At 45.0% G+C, this 24,514-nt stretch overlaps 1 protein-coding gene across 6 annotated transcripts in view; it reads right to left on the bottom strand.

Annotated features, from left to right (window-relative positions):
* NRBP1 (nuclear receptor binding protein 1) overlaps positions 1 to 24,514 on the bottom strand; it is a 42,067-nt gene that overhangs the window by 16,967 nt on the left and 586 nt on the right. For 4 of the 6 annotated variants that reach the window (XM_080614584.1, XM_080614586.1, XM_080614585.1 and 1 more), the window contains exons 3-7: positions 9,306 to 9,428; positions 8,815 to 8,916; positions 8,636 to 8,725; positions 8,085 to 8,125; positions 6,466 to 6,560 (exon numbers count right to left, since the gene is read on the bottom strand). In XM_080614584.1, the coding sequence (XP_080470710.1) occupies positions 6,466 to 6,560; positions 8,085 to 8,125; positions 8,636 to 8,725; positions 8,815 to 8,916; positions 9,306 to 9,428 (451 nt within the window). Of the gene's footprint in view, positions 1 to 6,465; positions 6,561 to 8,084; positions 8,126 to 8,635; positions 8,726 to 8,814; positions 8,917 to 9,305; positions 9,429 to 13,280; positions 15,184 to 24,514 lie in introns of those variants that run through there. The other 2 variants (XM_080614589.1, XM_080614588.1) reach the window with 2 other exon arrangements.

The following is a 24,514-nucleotide window of genomic DNA, read 5'->3' as shown; positions in this document are numbered from 1 at the left end:
GCTTAACTCTTGAGATCAGACGTAATGGTTGTGAACAAAACACACTCTGTATGCGTGCCAACATGGTGACCCCCATCACAATCAGCAAACAGGTCTCAACAATATTAAAAGGCCACTCAAAACCTTCAGAACTCTCAAATGATGCTGCTGTACTTGTCACTGGGGCTGGTGTAGCTGCTGTGCTTGAAGGCTTTCTCACCACCAGCTTCTCTTTTTCCGAGTCCAGATCTTCCTCCTCTGCCTTGCTGGAAAGTGCTGCGGGGTCTCCTGAATCCTCCTGGGGCTCAGGCTTGCGGAGCTCGGTGGGCTGCTGCTGGGGAATGCTCTCGGCCGCCGCGGGGCTGGGCTCGGCCTCGGGGCTCGGCTCCTCCGCCGCCTCCTCCCGCTGCTCGGCAGCCGCCTCCTTCCCCTCCTCGGCAGCCGCCTCCTTCCCGGCCTCCGGCCCCGCTCCCGCCGCCGCTTGATTCCCGGGGCCGCTCTCCCGGGCTGCTTCGGCCGCCGCCGGCTCCCGGGGCCGCTCCCACTCAGCTCCCCGTAGCCTCACAAAGACGGACGCGAGGACGAGGGCCAGGACAGTGAAGAGCAGCGGGACGGCCAGGTACAAGTCCACGGCCACGTCCATCCCGCCCTGCTGCCGGAGCCCCCCCGTATCGCAAGCCATTACCATAAAGTACAATGAAACAAGAACCTTAGCCCAAGCCCCACACTTGATAAACACTAACACAGCAAATACCGGCTCCAAGCAATCTACGACATACAGAAACTGTGACATCAAAAAGAACAACTTTGAGAGCCCATAAATCAGCATTGTGCCTCAGTCAGATCTGTTGTTATCTCAGCCCTTCAAGCCCCACGTTGGGCGCCAAAAAGAACTGTCGTGGTTTAAGCCCAGGCCGTAAATCAGAACCACGAAGTCCACTTCCCCCCCCCACCTTTCTTCCCTCCGCTCCTGGAGGGACGGGGAGGAGAATCAAAAGAATGCAGCTCCCACGGGTTGAGATAAGAACAGTCCAGTAACTCAGGTATAACACAAATCACTACTGCTGCCACCAATAATAATAATGATAAGAGAAATAACAAGGGAAGAAAATATGATACCGCTCGCCGGAAAAGAGCCCGACCGAAAAGAGGACGTGCCCTTCCGGGTAGCTCCCAGTTACATCCCCGGGCATGACGTGCTGTGGTATGGAATACCTCTTTGGCTAGTTTGGGTCAGGCGTCCTGTCCCTGCTTTCTCCTGGCTTCTCCTCCTCCCTGGCAGAGCATGAGACTCACAAAGTCCTTGGTCAGGGTAAACATTCTGACCCACAACTGAAAACATCAGCTTTATCAGTATTATTCCCAGGTCAAAAGTCAAAACACAGCACTGCACCAGTAGAAAAAATGACTGCTACTGCTAAACCAGGACAGTTACTTAAGCTACTCATCACCTTACCCCCTCAGATTTAGCTTTTTGAGTCTCTCCTCTGCTGGAGATGCAAAGCAGCCCACTACATCCTCCTCCTGCAAACACTAAGGTGGCACACAGACCATTTGGACAGGCCCTTTCTTTTCCACCACTTCCAACTGACATTTACTAGGTTCCCAACTCAGTAGAAACAAACTCTAACCCTTCTAATCAAGAACAACCCTGATGACAAAAAATAAAGAATTATTTAAAAGTGTAAATGCAGCGTTCTATTTAATAGGGCTACAAATTGTAGCACTTGACTCCTTCTCTACCTCCCACCCCAGCCCAATTCCCTCCTCATATGCACAAGTCACCCTGAAAATAGAGCTTTGCGTGGGGAAACAAACAGTAAACCTTACTTCACAATCATGGACTCATTTGAACAGGATGTTTCCCTGGCCATCAGGAGCCAGACAAATTCACCGAAACATTAATCTTAAAACCAAAACATCTAAGGAGTTAAAACTACAAGCAAGCAATTGGATAGCCAAGCACAAAGCAAAGGCTAGTCCAAGTTTGGTGCCCAGCCAAGTCTAGCAGAGCAGTAGCAGGAAAGAGCCTAATGTATGTCAAAAGTTCAGCTGGAAAGAGCTCAGAGCAATGCATCCACTTGGCTTGACATGCAGGAGCCAGCATGCACTAGAGTCCATGGGCCAGCACACTGTAAGAACAAGGAGAGGAAGAGAACTAACAATCAGGAGACTTCACAAAGGGCAGTGCTTCCTCTCTGTAAGGCTGTGGCTGAGAGCATGAGGAACAGTTTGTATCCCAACACAGAATGCAGGGTCTCAAAGTAGGATTCATCTAAGCCATAAAATGTTACATAACAGCCGCCTTAGAGCAAGGGAACACTGCATAAATAATTTAGAGAGAGTGTGTTTGTGTGTGTTACAAATATAGATACACACACACATATATATAAATATATATATATATATACACACAAATAAAATAATGTACATTACATATAGAGTGATAGTCACATCACAGGAGTGGAGAAGTTTGCTCACCATTAGCAAATATCCTATGAAAGACTGTTGGAAACAGAGCAGCCCGTAAGCGGGAAGTAAAACGAGATAGAAGTCAATGAGTTGATGAAACAGCAAGCACTTAACATTGATAGAGACAGCTAGATCAGAATCATGGCAAAACATGGACAAGACTGAGAATCTGGCCCTGCCTCCAGCCACCTTTTTAAAATAAATTTATCTAAGAAATACAAGTGTTTCTTAATTGAGAACCAAACTGGGTGAGGGAGACAAGACATCTCTGACCAAGTAGAAGATTACAGCCAACTCTGAGGCTAAGCAGCTGGAAATTCTGCTTTTCCTGTTGAGTGCTCTACAGTCACCCAGCACCCCCTTCTGCAGACAGCTACTTTTCTCTACATCCAAGCACAGATCTGGGCGGCAGAATCCATACTTACACAAATAGCCACATAATTTAATAGCAGAGTTAAGATCAAGTAAGACTCAAATCTTCTGGCACCTTAGCCTGGAACTGAAAGGAGACTCTGGACTGACTGCAATTAAAATACATACTGAATCTTAAAGGTCAGATATGTTGAAGCCAGTAAAGCACATACCTAAGCCAAGTGCCTAGCGCCACTATTTGCAAATATACTAGCACAACATTAAGTGTCCTCCTGTGCTACTGCAAGTCTCACTCAGCACATGCCTGTACATTGCCATGTTTCAGAGGCACCAGAAGACATTACAAGACACTCCAATTTGAGGCTTCAGTTCTGTTGGGGCACTCCAAGAGCTGCCCCAAAGGATTTTAATTCAACACCATCACCCTTTCCCATTTGTGACTGGTTCTTACACTCCCATTAACTACAAGAAACATCTCCCAAAATTACTTGACACAAGCAAGCAGCAGCATCCAACACCCTGTCTGAACACACTGTTCTCCTTTACAGAGTACCTTTGCCATGTAACAGTAAAACATCTTACAAATGCTCCCTTCGCAGGCCCACTTGTTAGACAATACAGATATTCACAGATGAAACAAGGTGTTGGCATGTGAATCCTCTAGAAGAGTACACAGAAAACAACTTGGACCTCTCAACAAGGAACATTTTCATCTGACCACAACTCCAGAAAGCAGCAGGAACATTCCAGACTCTGGGAACACCAGTTATAAGTTTAAGAACTGTAAGCATCTTTCTTATCCTTATCACATATCCTACAAAACTCATCACTTGATGCTTTTCCTCCTTAAATCTACCAGCCTTACATTTTATGGCACTAAAAGAAGAGTTAGTAAATTAACGGATTATGAATGGCTTTTGCATTTAAGCAGTATGAGAAATGCTCCCTCTTTCACACTCCCTTTTTCTTCCACAGATGACCCCCAGCATATAAAGATTTCATCCCTCTTTCCAAAACTTAGTGCAACAGTAACACCACCACCCTGATACTAATCTCTTTTCTCCCTGCAGTGCACAGATGGCTCTAGAAACAAGAGACTGATCCAGAATTTCATGCAGAGTAAGAAAACAGTGGTCAATCCTGCTGGTGCACATGCTTCTGCAATCTGAAGTAGCAGTAAGAAGTGATAGGCAAAAGAGCTGCTTCCACACCTAAGCAGGTGTTACAGGAACAAGTACCAGCCATTTCTGCTGTGACACAAGTCACAGGCAATACTTGTCTAGCACTTCCTCACCTCACAGACAGAAGGATGTTTTGCAGAACAGTAGCAGCTTCCTATCCCCAGATTTTGCCCCACATTCAGCAAGTATTCTCTTCGCTTGAAATAGAGGAAAGAGGAGCTTTCAGGAACGTAGCCCAAAATGGTGCTAGGGACAGAGACAGTATCAAAGAGCAGACCATAGTGCACTGAATCATCATTGCCCTTCAATCCATGAGAATTACTGCCCCACTTCTAAGTAAACGCAGGAAAGTTTTCAGATAGCAGCCAGTTGTAAGAAATAACTACTGGAAGTAATAAACATGGGCCTAACATTGCCAGTGACCCCAAAGCAACTACTGTTCTAGGGCCCAAACATGAGAATAGCCTGTCAGGCTACTGCAGTCAGCAGTACTAGAAAATCTCAAGCTCAAACACAGTCAGCAGTTCTGGTGACACAGTTTTGACATTTCTAGTTGGGTGGGCACTACAGGAGTAAGAATGCTTTCTGCAACATTGGCAATTTTAATTCCAGCCTGCACTGGAGCCATAGTTTTCACATCTGGAGGACTCCTGACCACAAGTCCAGTCATGCTCACTTTGTTTTTTATTTAAGGATCAGTATCTCCCGGAAAAATCACTTCATTTCTGAACACAAGGTGAGCAAGGCATCCTACAGCTGTGGAGAAAATTTGCTCAGGAACAACTGCAGTTAAGCACTGCTGCACAGACACGCTCCCAGCTTACGTCCTCTCCCTGCTGAGGTTACAGTTGTTATAGCACACAGCTACCCATTAGCCTTTGACAGAACACTTCAGTCTAACTGCCTCTGTCCCTCCCACCATGCCTAACAGAAGCAAAGCTCTATGGAACTGGAGGGAGCACACAAAGGTGGAAGTCTGTTGAGGCAACTGCAACCCACGCTCAAGAGCCACCATCCTTCTAGACAACCTCTGAATGGCACCACTGAGAGCCTGAATGCTCTTGAGAATGTTGCCTTTGCTGATCTGTAGAATTTCCCTCTGGTAAAAAGCCAGGGCTCTAGACACAAGCTTCAAGTGGTTTGTTTCTACAGAGTGGTTGCTACCAATCAGAAAGATTGCAGCTGTATAATACTTTTAAGCTAAACTAGGAAGAGAAGAATCTCTTACACATTCAAGTCTACAATCAGATTCCCATTAGTGGCCTGAATTGAACGCCAGGAAGCCAGTTGTGCTTGCCGACATACAGGTATCAGATGTACACAGCTCTTGGAAATTTCTCCCACCTGGACAAAGTCGGGGAAAGCTGACAAAGCAAACCCCATGATGTCATCAGCCTGTGTGAAGAGTGAGTCATCAAATTTACAGGCAGATAGAGAACTGAGTGTTCCTTCTGCCCTGACCTAGTCTCCCTGCATACAAACACCTATTAGAGGTTTGTTAAAGAGTATAGAAGCCCCAGTTCTGGAACAAAGAGACAGCACAAGAGTTCTTTGATGAAAAGTCACAGAGGTCTGCAGTTTAAGAAGAGAGGCTACTTTCAGATGACAGGCAAAGCAGAGCTTTCTCTCCTGTACATGGTCAGCATCAAACCAAGAATACACACAGACAAAAGCCTACAAGACAGCAAGTGCACACTCCTCAGGTTTGAGAATACTTGCAGAAGTTGGAAAACAGATAATCAACTGTCACTAGGAAGGTCATGTCAAAGTACAACATAATGCATTGTGAATGCAGATGGATTATTAGAGTATAGGAACAGCAAAGGTGGGAAAAAAAAAAAAATCAGTATGCAAGGATGCACTGCATGCCAGAAAAATTACTTCTTACTTATGAAATAAAACACTTTAGCACAGGGTGGCTGCCTGAACAGGGCACGTTTTTGCCAAACAGGCCCAAGACAAACTTAGCATCCTGAAGCCCAGGCCAAAGTGAGGGATGCTGGATGAGGATGCCAAGACATGTAGCTTGCTGCATCCAGAACATATACGTTTGATTGTGTTTGCAACAAGAAGTACTCATGTGGCATCAGCGGACACAGCTCTCCAGACAGCTCTCAAAGTTTCACAACCCTGTGTATATTAACATGAAAAAAACTGCAGAGCAGATGAATCCAAGGATAAGGTGCATACAAAAGCACCATTTCTCAGGTTGGTCCCTTGAGACTAAAAATTGAGAAAGGGGCTAACAGGAGAAAGAGTATCCAGTATCAGTCCTTCCTGCACCTGAAGGTAGTCCAATCAAAAGTGAATTTTACTACTAATCCCTGGAACAACCTATGCAGAGATGGAGCAACACGTGTACATACATGCCTATCGTGTCAAATAACATTGAAAGGATTAGATGCCTTTTTCTGTTTGAGCAGTTTGCCTTACAGCGAAGGGTCACTCCAGCAAGCCTTACCTGACCCAATTTTGATCAGTCCATTGTGCTGAATAAAGATTGTGTCGCAGGTCAGGTTACCATGGATGATTGGGGGATCACAGGAGTGGAGGTAGCTAGAGATACAGAACAGAGCACTGGTCAGAAAAGCACCAAGGCCTAAGCCAGAAATCCTTCCCCCTTCATCCCTTCCCTGCCTCAAGAAACATCAGAAGAGAACAAGAGGAAAAAGGGTACATGCCAGGGACTTACAATAGTAGCTAGGTACATTTAAGTGACTGTACATGAGCCTCTAGGCTAGGAGGGAATCATGAAAATTAAACTATTTTCTCTAACAAACAATATCTAAAACACGGGGGAAACCAGAAAACTTTCTCTGACCAGTTCCCAAGAAACCCAGGGTACCAGAGCTAAAGAAACTATTTCATCCATCCTAAAACTGCTAGGTGGGTGCTGAAACCACTTTGGTGTTTTACACCGGAAACATCAGAGCCTTACTCTGACCCTACAATTATGTACAAGCATGATTAGTCACGTTTTCAGCTGGCACAAATAAAGCTTTTCAGTGCTGGGGTCCCAGGTACACTTGAGGCTAGCTGGTTTTGCACCTCAGTCTGCTTGGGTTTATGTTAGGAGCCAGCAAAAATAAGGACTGTCAGCTCCCAGAAAAGCTTATTAGAATCCCAATTATTCATCAATACCTATATTTAGCCAAATGGCAACAGAATTTTCTCTATGAAGTGGGAGTTGTGGTCAGACATCTGGGTTATTGTTCTTCCAAGGCTGCTGTTAGCTACATACCAACTCTGGCTCAGGTAGGAAAGAGTCTTTAAATCCAAAACAAAAACCCCACATTATATACAACTGGGTTGCACCAAGGTGGGAAAAAGACCTGCATCATCATGAAATGTATAGATCCACATGTATTTTTCACAATATCACACCATAATAATTATGAATCCACTGCATGCTACAGGACTGCAGCCAGCCAAGACTAAGAAAGTTTTCCCTCACTCCTCACACACAGAATGCAATTTCTTTCGAGACTTCTCTACAACATCCTGTTTGATCCAGACTATAAAGCTGGATACTCTGAAGAGTTCCCTGATGCTCAACTCCCATACTCACAGTCAGTTGCAACTGTTGGAACTAAAACCTATATTGCACCCGTTTCTCTATTTTGGAGATTTCAATACTGTATTGAAAGACAGTATTGAAATACTGTCTGAGAAGACTCTGGGATTGTTATAGGAAGTGCACTTGACACTCTGCAGACTGTGGCTGGGTTAAGAATCAGGCTGGGTGACTGAAAGTGCTCTCCAGGCTCTATTCCATGAAGTTCGCTAATATTTGGCAGCATGTATGTTTACAGCTTTTAATATTTGGTATTTTAAAAAAACGGTAACAGAATGCTGGAACAGGCTGCCCAGGGAGGTTGTGGAGTCTCCTTCTCTGGAGAAATTCAAAACCCGCCTGGATGCCTTCCTGTGTAACCTCATCTAGGTGTTCCTGCTTCAGTAGGGGGATTGGACTAGATGATCTTTTGAGGTCCCTTCCAATTCCTAATATTCTGTGATTCTAGCACAAGAGAGGCTACCCTTAAACAGATGGCTAGACAGCAAGATTGGTGACTCTCATACCTGAGAGCAGAGAGGATCTGGGTACACCACCGCTTCCAGGCCTACAGACACAAGAACAGAAAGAATAAAAATAATTCAAGGATGAGGAACTAATCCATAGTTCTGTGATTCATAGACCATTTATATGAAGGAATATATGCTACATTCTGTGACATCTTAGATTTTACGCAGTACAGGCAGGTAGGAAGTAAGAACTTAGAGGATCAGTACTCTCATGCTCAGCTTAGTTTCTACATATTCATATGGATCAAGAAACACACCTCCCCTCCTAACTCCTCTCATGTAGAACTCTTCCCTCTCTCCTGTATGCACACATGGAAAGGGACATGCCTGTCACACCCATACATATGAAACTGCAGAAGTGCTGGAAACAAGGCAAACAGCACAGGACAGCTGTCCACAAGAACCTGCAACTGAACCAGTTACAGTAATAAAAACAGAATTGCAGCCACTTGCTATCACCAAGCTGCCTTCTCATCAGAATCCTCTGCTGAACCACCTTTCCAGAGGCTGCTGACACTAAGTGAATATAGGCACACATGAAAAGTTACCTTTTCATTCATAGTTTTGTGGTTTTTCTTTGTCTTCTTCAGGAACTGTTTCAAGCTCCCTGAAGACATATATTCAGTGATGAAGATCACCTGTAGGGGCAGTATGAGACATTACTTTCTGCTTCCTGTATAACCTACAGGACATACAGTGAGAAAACTCAACTGTTTGTTTTACTTACCCTGGCTTTATTCTCCTTCACATCAGCCCAGTATTTGTGAAACTTCACTATGTTCAGATGTTCCAGCTGAATTAAGTTGTCAAACACTGCTTTAACTTTTTCCTTAGTATCAGAAAGACAAAGACATGCTGTATTAGAGACTGCATCAGCCTGTATTTTACCTTCTTCTTGGGTCTTGGTCCCTTTAAGCAACACTGTATACTTCAAACTCCCATGCTAAGAACAAATAGCAACAGATTTCACCTTACACTGTACCAGAGCTGAGCATGGTTTGATCACCAAGACTAAACGAACACAAGAGGCCCAGGACAATAGCACAACAGCTCTCCATCACATTTTCTGCATAGGCCAGCTTAGGCTGAATTTGGTACATTTGAGCACCACAGCACTCTGAATCCAGCCAATAATGCACATGAAATGTCATCAATGTCTATAATCCCACCCTGGTGCAAGGTGTTTTCCACATCTTGTTGGGAAACAGGTCAACTTACTTCCTGAAGCTTAAAGTTCTTCCGCTCAGAAAATTGAACCTCATTCCAAACAACTTCCACGCCTTCCTCTGTATCCATGGCCAGGTAGGCACTGTCGATCCCTGGGACATTGCGCTGATTCACCTGTGTGGGAAGGATGAAGACACATGAGAGTTCTAAGCCAGTAATACCAGAACATTACCATGCATCCTTCATTTGAGTATTACGAACTTTGTTCGTTAACTTTTAATTAAATGAGCATTCCAGGACAGGGTTGTGCACATGTATTTCAGGAATGGGACATACCCAAATAGGCCATGAAAGCAGCAAGCCCCGGGCACGTTTGAGGAAAAGCTTTTGCACAAAGGCTGTTTTGTAGTAAAAGCTGCTTTTTGGCAACAATACTTTAGAATTTTCTTTTCTGATACCCAACGTTCATTTAACCACAAAGAAAACCCTTCAACCATACAAAAGGGATAAAGTCCCAAGAACTAAGACACCACTTTCTGGAGGAATTTTCTGAAACATGATGAGACAGAAAACTGAAGTGAGGAAACTGACCAAAGCAAAGAGAAAGAAAGGAATTGCTGCAAGCTGGGGAAAAACTGAGGAATTGATTACACAATCGAAAATGCTACAATCATTTCTTCTACTAGTAAGTGCAAAAGTTAACCCAGCACAAGAATAAGCACATCCACAGCTAGTATCAAAGACACAGATGAGCACTAAGAAAGCAACAAGGTAAGGGGAGAGGACCTGACAAAACAAGAGTTTAAAGCCTAGCATAAGAACAGCTAGGGCAGTGGAAATACTTAATGCATAGATACAAGACGAACAACACTCCCAGCAACAGTTTACCACAACATTATCCTTCCTGCGATATGTCGAAACATCCAAAGATGCAAAGATAACTTTCAGCTGATCTAATTCTTCCCTTGTGGCAAAAGTTAATACAGAGATTTGGCTAGCAAATCCAGACTCACCTTCCACTTCCACTACCTCAAAGTCCTGGCCATTTCACAGCTTTTCCTGCTCTCTCACCTTCACTTGCCTCACAAGGGACCCCATCAGCATCCCACTTACTGGAAGCTTCTAACCATATATAAGGGCTTCCTCAAAAATCCCATCCCCTTGGCAGCCACTTTTACACTATCAAATTCACTCAATTTCATTTACAGTGTTAAACTGAGGTAAATGTTCTGCCTCGTACAACACTTATAGTAATTAAACACTATACTATAGGAAATAACTGCTGATAATACAATACTAATAAAACTAATGAAGAAACCAGTTTCTAGCAGACAATGCTTTTAACTCTGTGGTAGGCTGGGTACAGACCCGACGCATTCAGCTGATCATACTGAAATGCAAAAAACCTAAGGCTTGTATTTGCAAAGAAACTCTGCTGTTTTTTTACAAGAAGGTGGGTACTAAGAAGAACTTGTAGGTCATGCTAACAATCAACTAAACTCAACCTCTTGATACAATGCAGAATAACAAGGACTAACACAGCAACGGGACATGTACACAAGAGAATCATGAGCAAAGAGTCCACTGAGACAATATATTTACCATTGTACAATACCAACTTAAAAGGTTTGCATTATAAACACCTGTTCATTAGATACCAAACTGGGAGTTGCTGTTGACTCTTTTAAGGGCTTCTTGATCTTGGTAGATGGGAGCACTGGGCAGCCATCAACAGCACGAAAAGGAACAAGAAAAATACCAGATTCTGCACCTGGCACAAGTCTAACCTGGAAGAGGAGTGGCTGGGGAGCAGCCCTGCAGGAAGGGACACGGGTGCTGGTGGCAGCAGGGTCAGTAGGAGCCAGCACTAGGTCCTGGCACCCAGAGGGCAAACTGCACCCTGGGGTGCATCAACCATGGCAGAACCAGCTGGGCAGAGGGGATGTCCTGTTGTATTCCACATTGGTGCAGCCTCACCTGAGCACTGTGTGCAGTGCTGGGCCCCACAGTTGGAGAAGGACATGAAGGTCCTCAGATATGCCCAGAGGAGGAGAAGCAAACTGCGAAGGGCTGGCAGCATTGTCCTGTGAGGAGCAGCTGAGCACTTGGGGTTGGTCTTGTTCGGACAGAGGAGGCTGAGGGGCAACCTTGTGGCTCCGTGCAGCTCTCTGGGAGGGGATGTGGGTAGGGAGGATCTGAGCTCTTCTCCCTGGGATCCAGCAACAGGGTGCTTGGGAACAGTTCAAAGCTATGGCTGTCAGGGGAGGCTCAGGCTTAATATTAGGAAGCATTTCTTTACTGAGAGGGCGTTTAAACCCTGGCACAGGCTTCCTGGAGTGGTGGTTGCTGCCCCACGTCTGTCAGTGTTGAAAAGGTATTTGGACAATGCCCTTAATATGACACTCTAACTTCAGGTCAGCCCTGAAGTGGTCAGGCAGTGGGACCAGGTGATCCTTGCAGGTCCCTTTCAGCTGAAGTATTCTATTCTACTCTACCAGCAGCTTGACAGTTTAGACTGACAGCAAATCAGTATAGGGGCTACACTTCTTTATAATCTTCCAAGGGAATCCCAACAAGCCCACCTACATTCAATATTCTGTTACTGCAGATGACACACTGGAGTGACAAATGACTACAAGAACAGTATAACCAGAGTGATTCAGATTGCTCAGTAAACTGAGCAATAAATTACTGAGGTAAAATTAGATGCAACGCAGTGACACAAGTAGGAATAAAGATTATAGGCCATAGCTCAATAAAGACTGGCTGACCTACAGAAAATAACTCCTAAAACAGTCACAGGAGACCAACAGCTTAGTTCCCTTCCCATCCCTCACCTCCTGTATAACTGAGGGATGAAATGTCTGAGATTTTATTTAAGGAGACATTCATCATATTTACAAGAACTTGATTTTTTAGATTTTTATATATATATAAAAATATGTGTGTGTGTGCATGTATATAAATGCATATATATGTGTGTGTGTATATATGTATATATACACGCACACACACATCGATACAGACATCTAAATACCAGGCTAGGCCTGGTATGTTTCATCATTAGAGAAAGCTGAAAGAATGCAGATAATTAAGGGCAGAACCTTTATTCCATCAAATTTTAGTACAAGAAATATCTTGGGGCTGATAGTAGTACAAGAACTCCCAGTACAATTAACAGACCTGAATGCCAAAAGGCTTTGAGAAAAGTTTAAACAAGCCCCCAGGCAACAGGGACAAGATAACAGCCATGACCACCAACACTTAGTACTCATGCATCCCTGTTTTATCACACTTGCTGCCTATTCACATCTTCATCACACTTCAACACACTGTGCCTTCATCACACTTGCTGCCTATTTAAAGGCTTACTGCCTTGAGTCAGTCCTCAGGTACTGACAACTACTCATAATCTGCCCTGATGCTACAGCCAGTGGATGTGGATTTATCGTATCTTCTACCATTTTTGGAAAAGTTTACTAAACAGAAATAATTGCCATGACTCATAGGCAATAATCCAGAGCAGCAGATATGACGCAAGACACCAAACCCACCTGACGTCACTAATGGTAATTCTCAGTTCAAGAGGAGATTCAACAGCTTGGGCAGAAGAGTAAAAGGGGAAAAATGCAGACAGACAACTGAAAAGGTGACAGTAAATTCCTCCTTTGTTCAGGTTGCCAAATCACTGTTCCATATCCCTCTCCATGCTCATCAAAGTGGAATCCTAAACCCTCATGAAAGCATTGCGATGTACCTTCCTGAGGGTTATAGCCAGCTGTTGCCTCAAAGCAGCTATTGGTGACTGATGGATGGTTGCAAGCTTAACAGCTCACAATTCAGAAACAATGCTGCAGTTAAAACTATCGTAATCAGAGGTAGTTGTAAGAATACAAATTTCAACTTCCTCACAAACCTGACAGAGCAAAAGAAAATGAAATCATAGAACAGCTAGGGTTGGAAAGGACCTTAAGATCATCTAGTTCACAATGACACATTCACAATGCTGCCTCTTCCATGACTTACCCTGGAGTGCAATCAGCAATATACGTGTCCAAAGAGATGACAGAAATCCTGTTCTTCTCCTAAGGAGCCCTCACAACCGAAACATTAACACAGGATGAAGATGACGCAGGCTCTCTCCTGACTTTGCCATAACTTCTTGCAAGCTTTGTCAAGTAATTGAAGACTGTTTTAACTGTTTAATTTCCAGTGGTCTCCAATGACCCAGCCCAAAGACAACAAGCTGATGAAATTACTAAAGACTGGCTCAAATAAAATCCCGTGTTCCTAGAGATAATGTATGACTCTGAAATGTTTCTTTCCCAGAAAGCCCAAGTAGACTAGGCAGCTTTTAAACTATGAAAGAGGTAGCTAACTGAACTCAGTTTAGCATGAATTCCTGAAGTATGAGAGAGGAAGTAGTTCCACAATCACAAAAAATTTACAGCAGAAATACTAATGTAGCTCTTTGCCTATATAAATATCAGTTAAGGAAATTCAGGAAGAATTTCAAGTGAATTTACGTAATTAAAAGGGACTGAGGTAAAGATTTAAATGCTGTTAATTCAAGGCATAACTTAGGGGAAATGTAAGGGAAGTTTCCCTATAAGGGAAAAAACAGTTTGGAAGATCTCCTTCCCTTAGGCAGTTTATTCCAATTGTCCAATGCATATCTTTTCCATAGCTCTCTAATGTCTGGATATTTATCACTGAAAAAACACAGACTTTTGGAGAGGCTCCTGTAGTTCACAGGATCTGTCAATAAAAAAAAGAAATTACAGCCTAAACCACAAGTGACAGCAATTATTTACAATCAAGAAAAAAAAAGCATAAATATTGGGAAAAAAATAATAGAGTGTCAGTATAGAATGAACCCGTCCACTGAAGAAAAGAGATCACGAATGGCAGGCCATTAGGCCAGACACTAACAAAAAGCCATATATATGGTTAGGAGCAGCACGAATATGTTAAAAAGTTACCCTGAACACTGTTTACCCTGTTTAGGCCAGAGAAAAAGATCAAAGCTCTACTTAACCAGCTTGGCAAAAGCTTGAGAATAGGGATAATATACCTACAGAAAGCAATAGCTGGACCACATCACTTCCCCTTGAACTGTGGTGAAATAAGAAGTTATTTACCAACAGAAAGAAACAAAAACAGCTGGCTTGGAGATCTGAAGCTTATCTAGAGTGTAACAAAAATCAAAGACTGCAATATCCACTGCAGGCAAAGGGGAAAAAAAAGAAAATAAATAAAAACATCCAAACACAACAAAAAGCAGCAACCCCATTTCATGCTTTAATTAAACTAGCAGCACTGCCCTTTGCAATTACATACATGGTAGTAAAATGTTTGAAAAGCATTCATTTAAAAAGAAAATAAAAATAAGTAGTGTGATATAATGATCCCAAGGAAAGGAAGACATCAATTATTCCCATGGCTATACAAACCTATTCATACGGCATAATCTCAAAAATATAAGTAAAAGAAAATCTGACCATCACCAATGCAACAGCTGCTTCTTCCAGACGGCTATGCATTGGAACAAATAATAAGATAAAATGCGCTAGCAATACGCTTGTCTGTGTAACCAAACACACAAATCTTGACCATTCCAATACAGAGTTAAAAGTCCCCCATGAGCTGAAGCTTGCCCTCATTTATAATTTTGCATGCAACAGCTCAGGAGATGCCATCTTGAGAAACAAGTCAAAAACCGGACATACCTTTTAAGCACACCCAGTCAATGTCCCAGAGACTCCTGTTCCAAGCTGGCCCACACAGCTGGACTACAAAGGGCAGAGCACAGCCCGGAGCTAGAACTCTGTTCAAGAAGCCCAGCTCCATCCTGTCCATAAGCACAACCATTCCGTAGAAAAGCATCGATTTTTGAATTGCACCACCATCATTCAAGCTGTAGCTCAGTGGCCAACCCAACATCTACAGAAGCATTTTGACAGTTCTGGCTAAACAACATACTGAGGGACAGGCTTCACTAAAAATTCATGTCAGATTACTCTCCAGTAGGGAAGAACAAATATGAACAGAGTCAAGTTGCTTTGAACAGAAAAAGCACTGCTCTTGACATCCCAAAGGGAGAAATGCATCATTCCCATCCATTCCACGAACAGCAGAAATGAACACGTAAGTTGTCTACTAAGAACCTGTCACGGTTTAACCCCAGCTGGCAACTAAGCACCATGCAGCCACTCACTCATTCCCCCCAACAGGACAAGAATAAAGTTGGAAGACTGAAAGTGAGAAGACATGAGATAAATACAATTTAACAGGTAAAGCAAAAGCTGCACAGGCAGGCAAAGAAAATCAAGGAATCCATTCACTACTTCCCACCACAGACAGGTGTTCAGCCATCTCCAGGACAGCAGGGCTCCGTCATGCACAACAGTTACATAAGGAAGACAAACACCATCACTTCAAACACCCCCTTCTTCATTCTTCACCCCTCTTTATATGCTGAGCATGATTCCATATGGTCTGGACTGTCCCTTTGGTCAGTTGGGGTCAGCTGTCCTGGCTGTGCCCCCCACTGCTTGTGCAGCCTCAGCCTCCTCAGTGGTGGGTAGTGTGAGGAACAGATTAGCCCTTGACTCTGTGCAAGCATTGATCAGCAGTAACAAAAACATCCCTGTGTTATCAACACTGTTTTCAGGACAAATCCAAAACAAAGCCCCTTACCAGCTACTATGAAGAAAATGAACTCTGTCACAGCCAAAACCAGCTCAGAGCCCAGAGGGACAAATGCTTTGTTTCATTCGGTGCTTCAAAACAAATGAGCAATATAATAGCATCAGTGAGTTCAATTTTACTGACCTGAACTATGGAATTAGGAAGAGACAGAGAATTCCCCATCCCTAACTCCCAAAGAGAAACAGAAACAGCGCAGCAAAATAAATAAGAGAGTAGGGAAGGAAACCCAGTATCCTACAAATAGATAGATATTTGATAGAAGATAGAAGTCTGTTGATTCAGATAGAAGTCTGTTCATATTACAGCAGCTCACTGATACCTTCACATTTACTGTACTATTATCATGGCTGTACCGTTATCAAAACCCTTGTGAAACATACTACACCAGGATGTACCACATATAGTTCAGCCAGAAATAAAACTGACTGGGAGGTTAGGGAAGCTCTCAGTTCTGAACCCAGGGGGAAAAACAGACAGGAGGAACTCTAAGTCAGGTACTTCCATTCTACACCAGCCCATCCTGTTAGGCTGCAATACTTTCTCACCTATATTGTAAGAGTTGTTCACTGAACTCCAGGCAGAGCTGCTGAAGTCTCACTGCATTAACGGGCCAAAATACATTTCATCAAACTGCTGTGGAAATATACCTGGGTAAGGGATATTCAAACCAGAAGCAAGAACACTATCAATGATCAGAAGAACCACAGCCTGATCATGATGGGTGAAACACTGAACTAAGGACTCTCAAGGCCTCAAACAATTAAGCAATTAAGTCATTGTCCCTGTTAAGAAAACTCATCAAGCCAACTCAACCAGAAGCCCCTTCAGCAATATTATCCAAAACAAATGGAAATGCTGTGTAAAGGAATACAGAAGACAAGCAATTTTTGGATCAAACAAGATTATTTACATACAATATTTATGCGATGCTTGAGGGAAGGACAAAAGCATGTAGGAAAAAAAAAAAAAAAAAAATCAAGATGAGTCCCTAGGCAAGTCCTGTGCCTGATCGCCATCACCTCTGGCTTTCTGTTAAATTACGTTTAAAACTGTTTTCTGTGCTAGTGTGCTTCTTACTTTCTGCACACATGCACACAGATCTGCAGGGAACTACAGATCAGTCAGTCTCACCTCAGTGTGCAGCAAGATCACAGAACACATCCTCCTGGAAACTGTGCTAAGGCACATGGACAAAAAGTGAATGATTGGTGACAGCCAGTGGGGCTTCACTAAGGGCAAGTCATGCCTGATAAATCTGGTGGCCTTCTATGATGAGGTTATGATACTCGTGGATAAGGGAAGAACAACTGATTTCATCTACTTGGATTTGGAGAGTGACTTCTTACAAGGGCATGTAGTGACAGAACAAGGGGGAATAATTTTAAACAGAGAGGGTAGATTCAGATTAGACATTAGGAAGAAGTTCTTTCCTCTGAGGGTGGTGAGGCCCTGACAAAGGCTGTCCAGAGAAGCTGTGGCTGCCCCATCCGCGGCAGTGTTTAAGATCAGGCTGGACAGGGCTTGAAGCAACCTGGTCTAGTGGAAGGTGTCCCTGCTCGTGGCAGGGGGTTGGAACTGGATGATCTTTAAGGTCACTTCCAACTCTCACCATTCTGTGATTCTATGATCTGCTAACAAACTTCAAATCAGACAAGCCAGAAAGTTAGGACAAGAGGTCTCAGGGACAGATTTGGCAGAGACAGAGAGTCCGGGAGATGTGTCTAGAGACATCGATGAAATGAGCACTGATCCTTAAAAACAGGATACAGCTATTCATGTCACCCATGTTACCATGGGATGCTTGGGAAAGCACCATGCTCCCATTTGTGCAAACCTATTTCTCTCTGGCCATGCTTTCACAGTGCTGCCTCCATTTATCGGGATTTGCTATGCCACCTCACTGCGAGCACAGCCAGGAGTCAGAGATGGCAAGCAGCTTCTCTCCTCCACTGGCCCAGAATTAAGTATCTTGCAAAGTATAACCCAGGCTGTAACATCTGACTCCCACCAAACAGGCAGCAGCACCCATGATACTGTGATCGCTTCTCCTGGACCTCCCAATGCAGGTTTAACAAGACAGAGCACTGACAAGAGGAAGGCTTTGGTGCTGCTGGTAAGCTACACAGACCATGCTATTTTTAGAAAAGCTCGTAGAGAACACAGAGCAAACCCTATCCCTCAGTCACAGGCAGCTGGAGTGTAACTAGCACTCCTAACAACCCAGGAAAGTTGGAAAAGCAGCAATCAGCTGCCCTGCCTGTCCCTGCTCCCCCCCAGAGGCAGCAGAAAGGCTGAAAAGTGATGCTGGCTGGAGCAGCACTCAGCAAACCGCCAGTTGCCTCTTACAGTCAATAAGCAAGAACATAATGGGTCTGCAGACAACAGGCCCAAGACAAAGGCTCAATTCCCTTGACATCCTGCAGTGCCCCTCACCTTATTCAAGCACAACTCAGGGTTCCTTCCAGAAAGCCCACAGATGAGCCAAATAAAAATGTTAAACAGCTGCACATACTCTGAGTATCTTCCCAATAGTCAAGCAAAATAACTACAGCACGGCACTAGCTTTCACCACCAGCTGGAAACATTGCCAAAGCCTGCCAAATAGCTGGCAGCCCTCCTAGCACTAGCTTGCTTTGAGAATCTCTGAAACCAGCCTCTCTCCAGCAGCTGATTCCAAAGCTCAATGCATCTCAAAGCCACCTTTCCAAGGAATTATGCCTCATTTTCCCACGTACAGAAACTCAGATGTGAGATAGTAAATGATAAGCACTAGTATTTCTTTTCCTATCTCAGCAAATTTCTTTTCAGTTCAACAGACGCTAAGAAATCAGACTCAAGCATCACAGAATCCAAACACCCAGTCCATTAGCATTTTCTCTTCAAAAACCCTGTGCTGTCTCCTTGAAGAAATGTAAATCCAGAGGTGCAAAAGTCAACTGGCCTCAGATGAAAAATTATTTGAGAAACTAAGACTCACACTAAGAGTGAAAAGACAAAAAAAAAAAGAGGTAGAACAAAGATGTAGCAGACTAGTATTTTACTTCATGTTCAGTTCCTCATAAACTACAGCTCTTTAACATTTGATAGCGACAGCATGGATCAAGAGCGTCTGTTCACCTAAGCACTAAAATTCAGTGGTAACATTCAACCATCATGGGCCCCTGAACAGCTGGGAAGCACGTATCCAAATGACAGCCAGATTTTTCATAAAAGAAGCAAACTAACGCAGTATTGCTACTTATATTAATTTTCAGAACACCCAGCAACAGTATACAATCAAGTATACAAGTACAGTATACAGTGAAGAACAGCAAGACTGAATACTGAACCTGGAATCAGAATCACGGCATAGTTTGGGTTGGAACCCAAGCTCAACCTTAAAACTCACCCAGTCCCAACCCCCTGCCACTGTATTTGTGCTTGGGATTGCCCCAGTCCAGGTGCTGGACCTTGCACTTGGCCTTGTTGAACTTCATGAGGTTGGCACTGGCCCACCTCTCCAGCCTGTGAAGGTCCCTGTGAACCGCATCCCTTCCCTCCAGCGTGTCAACCGCACCACACAGCTGGGTGTTGCCAGCAAACTTGCTGAAGGTGCATCAATCCCATTGTCTATGTGACCTAAAAGGAGACCTGCTTGTTCCCACATTCCTGATATGGTACAGATTACCTCAATAGCACTGAATGGGTTACTAAACATTTTAAAAGATGTTAAAAAGTATTTACAATAAGTCTTGACTTATGCAATCAGAGTTTTCCAACCCAGAAAAGGTATAGAAAGAAATCCCATCACTTTTCTGTTTGATCTGTGTACTCTCAGGGACAGCAGGCTCCGAATGAATCCAAGCTTTTGGTTTCAGGTTTTACAGCAACAGGAATCTAAAAATGAAGTGCAAAGAGTGTCCAATCCATCTCTACTAAGAAGATTCTATTCCCAGAAGGCACATCGGATAATTCTGAAGATACTTGGACAACCAAAAAAAAACAAGTCATGCAGGTGGTGACTGAAAGAAGAAAACGGGGTGTCACATGGGGACATAAGAAAAAGAGGCTTTTGTCAGAGGGAGCAGCCAAAACGGACCAAGGCAAGCAGAAGCCTGGAGAGCCTGACAACACCAGTCTCTCCCTTAACTTCACACTGTGCATCCTTTCTCTGAGCCTCTCTGCCATGAGACGAGATCCCCCTGTTAAAAGTTTATCTTCTGCTCCTTGCAGAGCCTAAGGCCTCACCTTTGTGTGCATTAGGAGACCAACCAAGGGTGTGGTTACAACTGCAGAGAGAATCCAGCACAAAGAGGAAAGCAATGCAGTCTACAACACACCAGGAGACCTACGCTTGTGATGCGCACACAGCAGCAGCATGAGAAAGCAGATTGTCACTGTCCCTGCAGCCCTTGAGGACAGGAAATGGATGCCTGAAAATGCCCACATTATTTATATATACAGTGAGTTTATACAGTGAGGAAAGAGCAGAGTGATGCTAAGCCTCTTGCACAAGTTGTTAAACCAGCACAAAATAAGCATCCTGTGGGACCAGTCATATTTACCTTCCACCCTCCACCTACCAGGCACCTCACCCTCACAGCAACTTCACCCTTTGAATGGCCATATGCACTTCATTAAATGAAAGATTTGTTAAATGTTCCACAAAGAAACAAACTTTGGGGAAGGTAAGTGTTCTCTATCTAAAACAGGTTCTTAGTTAAGACTGTCACAGCAGCATTTAATTTTTTTAGAAGGCTACTCTGAACTCTCAGTTTAAAGTTTAAGCAGGAATAGAACACAAAATACTTCAGCTGAAAGGGGCCTGCAAGGATCACCTGGTCCCACTGCCTGACCACTTCAGGGCTGACCTGAAGTTAGAGTGTCATATTAAGGGCATTGTCCAAATACCTTTTCAACACTGACAGACGTGGGGCAGCAACCACCACTCCAGGAAGCCTGTGCCAGGGTTTAAACGCCCTCTCAGTAAAGAAATGCTTCCTAATATTAAGCCTGAGCCTCCCCTGACAGCCATAGCTTTGAACTGTTCCCAAGCACCCTGTTGCTGGATCCCAGGGAGAAGAGCTCAGATCCTCCCTACCCACATCCCCTCCCAGAGAGCTGCACAGAGCAACAAGGTTGCCCCTCAGCCTCCTCTGTCCGAACAAGACCAACCCCAAGTGCTCAGCTGCTCCTCACAGGACAATGCTGCCAGCCCTTCGCAGTTTGCTTCTCCTCCTCTGGGCATATCTGAGGACCTTCATGTCCTTCTCCAACTGTGGGGCCCAGCACTGCACACAGTGCTCAGGTGAGGCTGCACCAATGTGGAATACAACAGGACATCCCCTCTGCCCAGCTGGTTCTGCCATGGTTGATGCACCCCAGGGTGCAGTTTGCCCTCTGGGTGCCAGGACCTAGTGCTGGCTCCTACTGACCCTGCTGCCACCAGCACCCGTGTCCCTTCCTGCAGGGCTGCTCCCCAGCCACTCCTCTCCCAGGTTAGACTTGTGCAAGGCATTATTTTCCCCTGTGAACCAACACATTTTATCAGTTAATATAGTTTAGTCTAAGCTGCTGTAACTAAATATGACAAAGTAATGCACAATCCCTCTCACTCGGTTGTTCCAGCATCCGAAATGCCTCCAGGGCAGACTATGATGACCCGTTAATCTTGCTCTGGGCACAGGTTGAGCTCCTTGAGCCCGAAGCGCCGGCGAATGCCCCATGTACTGGAGAACCCGGGCACGGTCAGAGCTCCCATGTGACTCCGAGAGGAACAAAGGCGGAGCGAACCACGCGGGTGGCGGACAGAAGCTCCACACCGAGGCGGCAGCTCCAGCAGCTCCCGCTCAAGCGCTCCGCCAGGCCCTTCCCCAGGACGCCCCGGACCCCACTCCCAGCCCAGGGCCCGCAGCCCGACACCGGCGTAGCCGCCAGGACACGAGAGCGAGGGCGCTGCGGGGCGTGGCCAGAGCAGCGAGCAGCCTATGAGAGCTGGCGCTGGTGATGTAACGCTTTCCGCCCCCTGCCATTGGCTGGAGCGGCTGTCCTTCAGGGAACCGCCCCGCCCCGGCCGGCGCCCGTCTCTTGCTCCTGCTGCGCTCCGCAGGCAGAGACAGCAGGAGGACAGGGGGGAGCAGCGGGGCCGCTCTGCCGCCCCACGACCATTTTGTACCAGAGCCGCCGCAGTGGCCCTGGAGAGGAGCAGACGGGCTCGGGAATCGCTGCCTTGTTCGGCCTAAACCTGCTGGTTGAATGTAAACGTCCTCGAGCACTTACAGCCTGCCTGTCCACAGAGACAGCCTGCCCCCTCGCAAGCACAGCACCCAGCTTAGCACGGCCACTGTGCAACACCGCCTCTCCTCTATGAGGTTCAACGAGTTTACAGCTATTAAAAGACAATAAAATTTAAAAGAAAAAAAAGTGAGGTTCTGACAAGTCCACATGTACATCCAAGCATGGAACTCAAAAGCAAGCAGTAAAGAAAGTAACATCCAGGGAACACCACACACAGATCACACTCTGTGATCACTTGTGCCCTTTTCTCTCCAGATCATAGCCTTCCAAGGCAGCTGCCTAATTCACCAGCCAAAAAAGATACTGCTGAGATAAAGAATCGGGATTGCATCACTGGGGGACAGGGCAGCACATCCTTTTTCCATGGAATAAACACCTCCTCACTACTCAGCAAGTAAGAGTCTGCCTGTAGAGCTGCACTGAGCAGAATAACCAGTGAGGACCAAGCCGCCACACCAACAGCCCCTTCTCAGGACACTGCTGGCACCGGTAGTGTTGAAGACAGCCAGAAGGACATCATATGGTTCTAGTGAACAAATGCCACCGCACAAGTTTGGGTCTAATCAAGCCACAAATTTACATGCCAAAGGAAGAGACAAAACAGAATTTCACTGTGTGATAACTAGAAGCCTGTGCTTTTCATACCCATATGTGAGACATGAGGCTGACACATGGGCAGCAGCAGCCACTATTGGTCAGCTGCCCAGTCAGCAGATCTCCTGCAGCGAGGCAGCACAACCTGGACAGATGAAGGATCGAGAATCAGAGGCCCTGAGTTTACCCCAGGTCAGCCAAGGATTTGTTCTGTGGGCTTCAACAGTCACTCCTCTCACTGTAAAGTGGCACAAAGCTCAATGTGTCTAACATACAGAGGTAGCTTGCCTTCAAATCAATCAGCTACCCTTGTTCTGAAGCAGAAGACAGTAACTTAAGCCATGCCAAAGGCTTCTCTTTTTTTTTTTTTTTTTTTTTTTAAGGAACTTCACGTGTTTGGGCCTTAATTTTTCTGCAGATAGGGAAACTGAAATCCAAAGAAAGAAAACTAGAACCTACTAAATCTTACTTTTTATATAGGATAGTACAGAAAAGCCTGGAAGGAAATTTATCCTTCTATGTCATAATCATCAGTATCAAATAAAGCATATTGAAAAGACTGCACAAACTGAACCTCAGCTTTGATCCCCAATGTTAGTACAAACCACAGGAAAAAGCACTTCAGGTTATCATAAGAAACTTTGTGGAGGACAGACTTAAAGCTTCGTAAGACACCCTCCCTTTGCAACCCAAACCATACAGCTTCACCAGAAAAGGCACGTTCTTACCAAGCTGTGCTAGGATTTGGCCTAAGTTAACAAAACCAAGACAGCTTTCAAGCAAGCAAAGGTGAGGAACTGCAGGGAATCTTGACCTTAGTTTGACCTCCAAATTTACATCAGAACAAACGACTCTTTCACCACCACAGAGCTGTCACTACTCGGTGTCTAGAATAATGGGTAAAGCAGACTAATGCTCAACCCTGACTCATCTGAGAAAAGCTACATCAGCGCTTGTGCCGCAGCACTGGAATCAACGTTTTCTGTCTTTCAGCAACTCCCAGAGCAGGTTTCACTGAGCCAGTATGAAGCGGAAACCAGTTTGCAGAGACAGTCCCCAATGAGATAAACAGAGCACAGCAAAGAATGGAAAAAGGGAGAGGTCCAAACCAGCAAGATCTCATCTACTTGTGTCTTCATACAGGAGAACTCCAACACACACGCTGAGAAGTGAATGCGAACAGGACAAGCCAAGAAACAAGTCTGCATTAACCGGTTTTGCTTTATCCTAAGTGAAGGCATCAAAGCAAACTAAACCAAGACATAATTCAAAAGCTGATGAGACAGGTCCACTGCCTGTCACACTCCTCAGCAAGCACCAAGCAAAATATAGTCATTGCTCTTCATCACACCCAGAGCAAAAGACCCGTGAAACAAGATGCACACCGTAGTGCTGGAGACACTCTCCACTCCACACAGCGGCAACAGCTGGTCGTGACACTGCCCATACAGAGCCCACAGCACAACGAATATACAGGGAGAAAAGCAAACCATGCTTCGACCTCAGAGCTCCCGAGACCGAGGAGAGGCAACCCCACACCTCCCGGCTGCCCCGGAAGCACGACAGACGCCTGCCACTGGGGCCAGAGGACAGGTGAAAGGCAGACAGCCGGCGGGGCGGGACAAAAGGCCATCCAGCTCCCGCCCCTCACCCGGCTCGGCCAGGGCTCCCCTGCGCAC

This window comes from Psittacula echo, assembly GCF_963264785.1.
Source record: "Psittacula echo genome assembly, chromosome: 4".
In the NCBI taxonomy this organism is placed as follows: Eukaryota; Metazoa; Chordata; class Aves; order Psittaciformes; family Psittacidae; genus Psittacula; species Psittacula echo.
This window is presented reverse-complemented; position numbering and strand designations above follow the sequence as displayed.